Raw genomic sequence first — 10865 nt, 5'->3', positions numbered from 1 at the left:
CCTGGACTTGCCATGTGAGTGCTCTCAAGACAAACCGTTCCATAATCTTCCCCGGTACTGAGGTCAGGGCTGACAGGCCTGTAGTTCCCCGGATCCTCCCTCCGACTCTTCTTATAAATGGAAGTCATATTGGCAAGCCTCCAGTCCTCTGGGACCTCCCCTGTTGACCAGGATCACTGATAGATGATAGAGAGTGGCTTGGCAAGGACCTCTGCCAGTTCCCTCAGTACTCTTGGATGTATCCCATCAGGTCCCATAGATTTCTGAGCGTCCAGATGGTGTAGTAGGTCCCTAACTAATTCCTTGTGGATTAAGGGGAGTATGTTATGCTCTTCATCCTTACCTTCCAGCTCAAGGGGTGGAGTACCCTGAGGATGACTGGACTCACTATTAAAGAGTGAGGAAAAGAAGGCATTAAGTACCTTGGCCTTTTCCTCATCACTGGTTGCTATGTTCCCTTCCAGCTTTCTTGCTGGCTGGGCATGAGAAGCTGAAAAATCCTTGACTTAGACTAAACATTACTTAGCAACAACTAAAAACATCAGTGTTATCAACATTCTTCTCATACCTAACTCAAAACCATAGCACTGTACCAGCCACTAGGAAAACAATTAACTCTATCCCAGCTGAAACCAGGACACCCTGGTTCCCACAAAACCAGCTTTTTAATTTACACCCATTTTTGAGATCTAACATGAATGTACCTAAACAAAACTCAGGCCTGCAAGCCCAGCCCCTGCGAGGGAAAGGATTTGCAACTATAAGGAAGCCAGACTGGACTGGTGGATTGGGCTGGCCAAGCTGAACCAGTTGATCATGGAGCAACTGCACAGGACAGTAAGTGGAAGCACATGAGCAAGGGTCAGAGGTAGCTGCTATGGTGTGAGCCTGGTTGAGCTGGAGGGAGCTGCTGAACCCAGGGCAACCAGTTCTGAGGCCACATGGGATGGGAGAGCCTGGCCCAAAGGAAGAAACCTTCCATTTCTGGTGATCCAAGGTAGGAGCAGACATTCAAACAAGGAAGGAGTCAGCAAGGCTGAAGGGCAGCCAGTTAAAGAGATGACTTATAACTGAGGTCTGAAAATTCATGGGTAGCCTGGGGAGCATGGCCAGGGCCCAACCAGTGACTGCCTCTTCCAGCTCAAGAGCTTTTCTCAGGGCATGGTTCATCATGTCCTGGAAGAAGCTGCCAAAGGGTGCCATGGGATAAAGCTCCCGTGGGCTCCTGGAGATGTGTTGAGGTTGTGGACCTAACACCCTGGTGAGGTGGCCTTTGCAAACTGATCCCAAGTGCTGTGCAGCGTTTGTAGGACACTGGACTGACTTTTCAAGCTATCTCCTCAGGAAGGTCAGCTTGGTAACAGATTTCTCTCTCGTCCATATTCAGCAGCTGAGCATTGGCCACAGATGCAATTAGCTCCGCAGGCATTTTAATGTCTCTAATTCTGTCTGAGGTTACAGCTCAGCCGTGCAGGATGGATCGATCTGCACAGTCACAACCTGAGCTGGGTTATGTGGGATGGGGATGTGAGGAGGACGCACTCAGCGTGGCTCCCCAGGAACAGCTGCTTTCTCTTTCCCTTCCAAGAGGGATTTTGCTTTTATTTAGCGTGAAAGGGTACTTCTTTCCAGAATGCACAGCACTTACTCTCAAAGAATTAAAAGTAAATCCATTAGATACTTTATGAATTATAAGGATTAAAAGAGATTTCTTTAAGAGATGCAGCCTATTTTACAATTTTTTCTTTGTTCTGAGTGATATTTGCAAGGGAATAATGAAGACGTGACAAACCTTTATATAGTCAAAATTCCTGAAGTTTTGTGCATAGGCTATATTTGGAGAAATGAGGTTATAATTAGAGTAAGATGAGGCTTTTGTCAATAACAATTAAAAATCTAAGTGGTATAATCTGGGATGACAACAAATACATTTTAATCACAGTAACATAATTACTGAGAGGGATGAATACAGGGCAAAATTAAGGTTGTTTAGGTATATTCATACTTTGTTTCTTCCTTCAAGTTCTTCAATTGCTTTTGAGTCCTAATTTCCCACATTCACAACATTTAGATTGAAATAATCACCAAACCTGCAGAGAATCTGGCATTTTATCATTCAGTTGTTGAGCTGTACTCTCATTTTTCCTTGATCCCAGGTTTTCACCCTGAGCAGCAGGAAAATGTGATGTCTCAAAGACCTAAAAGCGAAGGTTTGGCACTGAGACAGAAGGCTGTCCAGCGGCCACATCTGTACATGAAAACAGGGAGAGAGTTTACACACACGAAAGGGAGACCTTGTACTCTGCAAGGCTCACAGGGTGTTCCTGGACAATTAAAGATGTTAGTGTTAATGAAGAAGGATGAGAGGGGGCCCCAGTTTCCTCCACCTTTCCACTCTTGTCTGAAATGACCTTGAGGAAATCTCTTCTGCTCCTCTATCTGTTAAGTGGGGATGGTCACTCACTCTCCTTTTAGAGCAGGCTAGATCAGTGTTTTGAGAATAAACACGTGAAATGCTGAGCTTGTACGGTAACAGAGGCTGTTGAAAGGTTTAAAACAGATTCACATTTGGGATTATGAGACTTTCCCTCTGGAGAGCAGAGCAGCTTCGCTCCTGGGCATTTTGGCTGCATTGCTGGCTGAGGACTAGGGTTATTCACTGGGTTCACAGTGTCTCTGGTCTACCACCCTCATCAGGGGGTCAAATACTTCCTGATGCTGTGTAATTAATAAAATGGTACGCCACAGTTATTGACCCATTAATGACAAAAATAATAATATGTGTCGACCTCTATAAGAAATCTGCTTCTTTGAAGATAAGGCTTTTATCACAAATCTCTTGGAACAAAACAAAGTAGAAATTGACTTGTGGCTTGCCTTTAAATGGAAGGAAATTAGCCCCCTTGCTGTGTGCACAAAAAGTTTGGAGTAGAAATTGATAAGGAACACAGCAAAGTGATCAGCAGCAATGCCAAGTCCTCAAAAACGCCATGTGGGAGAAACTGAGGCCAAATCTGGAGGCGGGGGGAATGTGAAAGAGCTCTCCAAGAGGCAAGAAGGGCAAGCAGGGGAGAGAAACACATGGACACACTCTCCTAATGGACAGATCCATTCCAACAGCACAGAAACTCGGAGGGAAGTGAAAGACTCCACAATTCAGAGGACAAGCCCTGAAAAACACAGAAAAACCTGTGCAGGGTCTGATATTCTTTGCTTCTGTGGCTGGAAGATATTCAAGATGAACGAGAAAAGGCAAAGGGAGGCTTTGTGGCTAGGCAGGTTGCCCTGATGGGCCATAGCTTCCCTCATACAGCTGCCTTGAGGAACGGCTCTGCTCAGCAATTTATATTGGCATTAAACAGGCTAAGTAACACTGGCAACAACACCCATGAGACTCACTTGAAAATACTTGGGGCCACCTTTTCCCCACTGCTCAAGACTCAGAGGCCAGTTCTGCCCCATGCGAAGCTCTTGGGTCTTTTGGGGTGGCTCTGGAGGTGGACTGGACTCAGGCAAGGCCAAACAAGACAGCCACTGAGTCAACGCTGCCCACTCCTTGCTTCTGCCTGACGCAGCATGAGTGTGATGCCTCAGGGAAGCACTTTGTGGCCTCCTGGATAAGACCTGTGTTCGTTGGCTGAAGAGATACTGCAGAAAGCCAGAAAGTGTCACCCCCCTCCCTGGACAAAATGCCCCCAAATCAAGCTTCTGCCTTTGAATTTCCCCTCTCCTATCCATAGGCAAATGCAGAGGTCAGGGCGAGGCAGCCCTGGAAAGTCCTATTTGCACAGATCCAACCTGTCGAGCTCAGAAGTGCACTTGCAGTTGCGGAGAACAACAGCCTGCACGCCAGTGACTTTGTCTAAGGTCCAGCACGGTGCTAAAGAGGACTGAAAAATAAGGAATCACCTTTTATTTTAAGCAATAACAGTGTGGGTTAACATTAATTTTATTTTAAGCAATAACATCGCTGCCAGGAAGGCATGAAGCAGAGGATGTGCCAGAGTACTCTTTGCAGTTTGGTGGCTACCTTATAGTCAGGCTGTATGACATTGTTCTGCTTGGGAGAAAGTCTCTGGCAGGGGATCCTCTCCAGCAAAAAAAGCAGAAAAAAGTGGAAAAGCAACAGTTTGTTTGGCCAAGGCTAAAGAAGGGAGGGGGAGTCCCTGGAACAGCCCCTGGGTGAAGAGTAATGGAGAAAACTGACAGGAAAATCCCAGGTCAGCTCTGTGGGAGGGGGGGGGGCTCACAGGGAGTCTGCATTCCTTCCTGTAAGGTTTTGGCTTTTGCTGCTTAATCCAATGTAAGCTGTTCTCACAGCACCACTCCACTGCTCTGGGATGCTGCAAACATGGAACTGGAGAAGGATCCGGCTGCAAACAGGGGGTGGAAGTGAGGGGCTGGTGGGAGGGAAAGCGGCACCAGTTTAAGGTGTTTCTACTTTCAAAACTTGGCTTATTCAACTCATCCGTAAGGAGAAGGAATGGATGGAAAAATATGAGCAGGATAGAGGCAAGCTCAAGGTATCTGTGCAGCAGTTAGTGTTGCCTGGGGATCTCCTCCACAATGCAGGGTGGCCTAAGTGTGCCAGTTCAGGAGCCAGGGGTCAAGGCTCCAGATCACACTGGCAATGTGAAGGGTCTGTGGAGAGTCCTGGACAGTGTGCCCTGAGAGATGCAGCCTAGAAGAGCTGCATTTGTGCACTGAAACAAGAGATAAAAATCTCACAGAGTTCCTGTGCCAGCTGTGTGGACACAACCTGTCTGTTTTAGCCCAGGACAGGCTCCGGGCAGGCAGAAGCAGCCTCAGTTTGCCCAGTGCTGAACCAGTTTGCTCCTGCTCTGCAGCCGAGAGCCTGCAGGGATGGAGGCAGAGCCCTGAGCACTGGTGCGGTGTCTGCCCAAGGAGATGCGCAGGATTCGACAGGAGGTTTGGCAGCATGGCTCACTGCCCAGCCCAGATTGCACTGAAACCAGGAAACTGATTCTGCAGCCTTGAGAAGCTTCTGTTTAAATGTGTGGCGCCCTGAAAATAATTTCCCTAAACACGTTCTCGTTTCAACCTGAAAAAGTATGAGGGATTTATTTTTGAAACACGATCTTTCATTTTGTCCTCGGGGTCACTTATGTGCTCAAATAACACAACTGCATTAGCCAGCCTCCTCAGCGCTCATCTGCTCCCAGATTGTCATCTGTCTCATTTCTTCAGGCTGGCCCTGAAGAATGGTCACTGAACTCAGTGGGATTTTTCCTGCCCCAAAAGAAAAGTTTGCGCATAAAACGAGTCACCAAGTTGGCACAGGAGGCGGCACCACATGGTGTAAATGGTGTAAATATTTAGACGTGATAAGCTGCTGTACAGACACGCAAGGTTACCGCCTACACCGAGACCTGCCGACTGCAGTACTGACTCTGGGGCTGTGGGCTGCATCCCTGGCGCAAAGCCCACCCTGAGCCTGAGCTTGCTGCCTCCCAGGTGCTGGGGCTGGTGCTGCCAGTGGTTTTGGGTAATGGAGGGAGTCTGAGATGAGGGCCATTCGGGACACTTTGGGGTGACCCTCGGGGCTGGACAGCTGAGCAGCCAAACCATGGGTATCCTTCAGTGTGGGCGAGCAAGCAGGCAGGAAAGGAGCAGTCTGGTTTATGTGGGAGGTCCAGGCCTACTAGCGTTGTTCCCACTAAAACCTTTTCTGTCAGGAAAGCGCGGGGCCGCTACCGCCGCCCTCGCGCTGAGGGACAGGGGCTCCGTGGGCCACCGCCTCTCGGCAAGCCGACCCTCTCGCCTCCCCGAGCTCCGTGGAGGGGAATCTGATAAAACGAGGTGCCGTTGCGAGGGGCCCGGGGCGGGAGCGGCCGTTTAACGCGGCGGCTGCAGGCCCAGGCCCAGGCCCGGCACCGGCACCGGCACCGGCGGGCGGGAAGGCGCCGCCGTTGCCGTGACGACGCCCCGCTGCCCCCTCGGTTGCTATGGCAGCAGGCGAGCCAATCGGCGGGCGCCGCCGCGGGTCGGCGGGGAGGGGGAGGCGCGGGGGAAGGGTTTGCCGGTGGCGCCGCCGGAAGTGCCGGTGGGGGCGGGGTCGGGCCCGGAAGCGCGGTCAGCGCGGCGGGAGGGTCAGGGCGCCTCAGCGGGGCGGCAGGAGGGCGGGCGAGCGAGCGGCGGCGGCTGCCGGGGCCTGCCGAGGCCGCTGAGGTTGCTGGGACCGGCGCTGCCGGGGCCGGCGGGGCGCGGGCCGTCTCTGCCCGGCCGGAGCGCAGAGCGGGGACACCCCCGCCCCTTCCTTCCTGTCGCCCCTCCCCCGCGGCGGCAGGCCCTGCACGGGAAGATGGCGGCGGCGGCCGGAGGCGGCAGCGGTAGCAGCAGCAGCGGCGGCGGCGCGGGAGCGGCAGGCCGGCCCGGGCTGTGAGACCCGCGGCGGGACGGGGCGGCGAGCAGCGGAGGATGAGCCTGCTGTGTGCGCAGTATCTCCGGTGAGCGCCGGCCGGGAAGCAGTGAGGCCGTGGGGGGGAGGATCGCCGCCTGCTCTGAGGCGAGGCCGCGGCCAGCGGCCCTGGAGGCGGCGGGGAGCGGGAGGACGTGGTCCCCTCGGGCGTGAGGAGGCCTCACAGCGGCAGCGAGGAGCTTGGGGCTGTGAGGGGAATGTGACCGGGGAGGTGTGGGGAGGAGGGGGGGGGGACGACCCGGCCGCCACGTTACCGAGCCCCACACCGCTGGCGGGGAGCGGGGGCCGAGGCGGGACGGAACCGCGTACCCGCAGGCGGGCGGCCCGGGCTGCCGGTTTGCCGAGGGCGGCCCGGCGCGGCGAGGGCTCATTGGCAAGGTCAAGCCGGTGTCTTGGAGCCTCGGGGAGGGAAGGGGAGCCCACCGGCTTCCCTGACGAAATTCTCCAGCCCCTTTCGAGTAGGTGCCGTGATAACCCGCCACTGCGGAGCGACTGCGGAGTTTGACCCCAGCGGTGAAGCAAAACCTGGGCTCGCAGCCCCGTGAGGTGCTCTGGCAGAACGGGAGTAGCAGGAGTTGTGTCTCAGCCCTCACCAGTCAGCCCGCGGCCTGCGGGAAGTCCTCTGTCGTGGCTTAGTTGATCGGTTTTGGAGACGGTCAGCTGAGGGCTCGGGGGAGAAGCGAGTCTGCCGGGGTCGTGCTTCTTTGAAATGCTTTGCTGAACGAAAATGCTCCTGAGTCCCTGAAGTCCAGAACCCTAGATGCCTCACATTGACATGAGCAGAACTTTGATAGGCTTTTGGGTAAACTTAGCTTTTGGGTGTGAAACGCTCTTTCTTTAGTAATTTTGGAAAGGAGCATTGAGGTACAAGTGGGTTTTCAGTAAGGTGTAAAATGCTAAATATCGTGTGAACCCTCACGTGTTGTCCCCCTCCAACCCTTCCAGAGCACCTCATGGGAAAAGTGTAGATGTGCCAAAAGGGCATGCACACTCTTTCTGAAGAGTTCAGGACTTGGCAGGGATTTCTAAGGAGTGAATTCAAGGAGGTTTTTACATTTCCAAAACACTTTCTATCCAGGGTTCTGAAACACTTCAGCTGCCTCCCCTTACTGATTCTCCAAATCCTCTCCTTCCTCCTCATCTTGTCTTGTATCTCTGCCTCCTCCTGGTAGTCCAGATCCTGACTCAAGTTTATCTTTTCAGAAAAGAAAAGAAAAAAAAAAAGTAGTAATCCCTTCTCTAATAGTGAGTTTATGAGCCTTTGTCAGGCTGCTGTCTTACGCTGTCTTAGAACCTATGCTGTCTTAGAAACTTCTTCAGTCTTTCTTTCCCACTGCATTATGGAAAAAGCTCTTAAATGCCTTATTATTAGCTCTCCTCTACCAGTAAAAGACTTGCTTCTGTATTTTAGTATATGTCTTAATAATGTTGTAATCTCTTGTTCCCCTCTCCCTCCCTATGACTATGAGTCTTCAGCTGCCTTGCATCTTTACAAGGCAGTACTGCTGAAGTTGTGCTTGTCCTGCCCCAGTTGCCTTCCTGCACCACTGGGCTCTTTATTAGCATTATGTATTCTGCTGTACCAAGCTGGAGACCCTCCTTGCATGCAGCCATGTGGGCAGTAATCACCTATTTCTCCTAGCTTTGTTCCTCCAACACCATAGCTCATCCTGGACCTTTATCACTCCCCCCTCTGCCCGCTTTGTTTTTATTGTGCCTAATGCAAGACTGAAGCATCTGGGCACTAAAGTATTACAAGTAATGACTCCTGTCTTTGTCACCAAGAACCTTATCTCCTAAAAAAAACCCCACAACAGGACCCTCCCAAACTTTTCAAGCACTTTATAGTCAGTAGTCTTCACCTTCTCCTTCTAAAGAACATTTGGGGTAAGCTCGGGGGCGGTTTCCTTAAAAGCTGTGAAATGCTTTTTACTTCCACAGAGTGTATATTTAAATTGTTTGATTTGCATAGGGCAGAAATTGAGCTGCGGATTACTGCAGCCCAAGCTCATAAAGAGAATTGGGAATAGAGCCTTAGACTCTCAGAGCCAGTTTTGCTAGTCCTTTGCCTTAAGGAGGAGGGCATCCTCCTTAGTCTAGCATTACAAGCTCAATCCGAGTGTAATGATGAAGGAATAAATAGGCAAAAGTATAATTACATGAAAGGGCAACTTAATATTGTGCCAAAAGAAGATGTGGAGCAATTAGTCTCTGCTCGTCTTCATCATCTTGAAACTATGGAGGGACAGAAAAGTTTTTGTGAGAAATCTTTCTCTGTGTATTTGAAGTTTAGACAGAAGAGAGCTGAATTTCTAAGGTGACCACGTAATGGTTGAATAACTAGTGAAATAATGACTCTGCAAGAATCGAGATGCTTAAAAAATGAGCAGGGAAGAAAGGTCTTTTAGCTGGACTGCCTTAACTCCTCCACTACCAGTCTCTGGCTTTCTGTATAATGTACAGGAATCGACTTTTAAAACGCTGTCCTTAAAAGATTGTACCCCTTCAATCGAAGTGCAAGAACTGCAAAACACCTGAGACTCCTACACTTCCAGAGCGAACAAAGGTCAGACTTCATGTACCAAGTCTTTTAAAGAGTTGCAGGAGAGTCTGTTTTTAAGTCATCTTCATATCTTGTAAGAAAGCATTGGGATTTTTGCTTTCCTAATCTTATCCTTTTCAAGGTCACCTTTCAAGAGTAGTGGAGTGTATTCTGTTCCATCCAGTTTCTTGGATAATTCTCTCTGGTCATTGTTTGAGTTGCTTTTCAAAGATTTGCATTACATCTGGTCAGGTGAGTAGACCTTTCTGAAGGTTCTTTCAAAGAGCTCTTAGGAAAAAGAGGCATGGTTCGCACCTCTCGTTTAGGTGAACGTATTTGTCTCATCTGGCTAAAAATTTGTACCCATACCATCTCTACAGCTCTGGGAATCTACAAGTACTCCCCATAAATCAAATTAATCTTGTGGGGCAGTCATCTTACAGTAAACATTTTGCGTATCCTGCTAGGTACAGAAGATGTCACTTTTAAGCAAAATATCACTACAGGTAGGATTTCTAGCATAATACCACAGAAACTTCCAAGTGCATCCTTTTTATGAGACAGTATTGAGCTTTAGTCCACGTTGGTTCACTTTATGGAAATGATCTTCATTGCCAATTTTATATGTTAATGTTCAAAACATAACTTGGATTAAGAAGTTTAGCAATTTGACTGAGATACGAGTGTCTCAATTGCATTTCACAAAGATGTGAACTCTAGTTACTAGTTAAATGTTGCATTACCCTGGTAAATTGTGGCTTTTGCCACTCCGTAAACATAGAATAAAAAGTGCTTGAATTACAGGGCTTGAACACTGCTTAGAAATTCTAGTGCTGACAAACCAGTAGGTAGTTTCCTGTAGTCTTATGATGAGGCTATAACCAACTTCATTAAAGGTTTGACTGCTTTAATAATTTAAATTGTGGCTCTCTTTTCAAAGACTCATCAGTAGCTCCATTAACTTCTGCATCTGTTGTGTCTCTTCATGGTTGTTCCTTTGCTGTCTGCCAGTCTGTGACACACCTCTTGCAGTGTTTCTTCACTGTTAATGGAGGAGGGTAGAGCAGAAGTAATTTAGTGCTTCAGTCTGTGGATGTGAGCATGTTCTGGTACTGATTCCTGATCAGGATGATGTAGAGTTGATTTTTGTCAGTGCTGGAAAGGCACAAACCAGAATACTGTTTGAAACCCAGAATGAGTCTCAGCGAGACAGGCAGTCAGCTTTTTAATTATCTTGAGAATATTTTGGGGAAAAAGTTAGTAAATGTGACTTCTTAATAGAGAATCTTGTAATGTGTGCCTACAGTGTGCTTCCTGGAGTTCATAGAATCACAATGTAACTGGGCTGGAGGTGACCTCAGGAGGTGCCTGTCCAACCTCCTGCTCAAAGCAGGGGCAGCTCTGGGGTCAGACCAGATTGCTCAGGGCTTGATCCACTCAGGTCTTGGAAACCTCCAAGGATGGAGACAGCTCAGCCTTTTGGGGCAGCCTGTGCTACTCCTTGACTGTCCTCCGATGGAAAAGATTTTCTTCACATCCAGTCTGAATCTCTCATATTTTTATCTTATGCCAATTGTCTCTCATCCTCCCATCACATGCCACTGTGGAGAGCCTGGCTTCATCTTCTCCATCCCCTCCCCGCAGGCATGTGGCTGCTGTGGGTGCCCTGAAGCCTTCCCTGCCCTAGGCTGACCAAGCCCCACTCCTGCGGCCTCTCCTCCAGCCCCAAATGCAAGTGCTCCAGCTCTGACTGCCCTGGGGGCCTCTGCAGACCTTGCTCCAGTTGATCTGCATCTTTCTTGATTTGCCTTGCTATCTGAACAAGACCAGTCAGTCTTGGAAAGTATTCCCTCCAGCTTTTTTATGTTCTGAAATGATTAATGC

General features: G+C 49.7%; 1 protein-coding gene across 2 annotated transcripts in view; it reads left to right on the top strand.

Annotated features, from left to right (window-relative positions):
• The first annotated feature begins 6155 nt into the window (after positions 1-6155).
• The window catches only part of SMG7 (SMG7 nonsense mediated mRNA decay factor), a 54605-nt gene continuing 49895 nt past the window's right edge, over positions 6156-10865 (top strand). The window contains exon 1 of one of the 2 annotated variants that reach the window (XM_049807494.1): positions 6156-6467. In XM_049807494.1, coding sequence (XP_049663451.1) covers positions 6439-6467 — 29 coding nt within the window. In that variant the 5' untranslated portion in view covers positions 6156-6438. The remainder of the gene's footprint in view (positions 6468-10865) is intronic. The other variant, XM_049807496.1, reaches the window with a different exon arrangement.

The sequence above is a fragment of the Accipiter gentilis genome, chromosome 8, assembly GCF_929443795.1.
Source record: "Accipiter gentilis chromosome 8, bAccGen1.1, whole genome shotgun sequence".
NCBI lineage: Eukaryota > Metazoa > Chordata > Aves > Accipitriformes > Accipitridae > Astur > Astur gentilis.
This window is presented reverse-complemented; position numbering and strand designations above follow the sequence as displayed.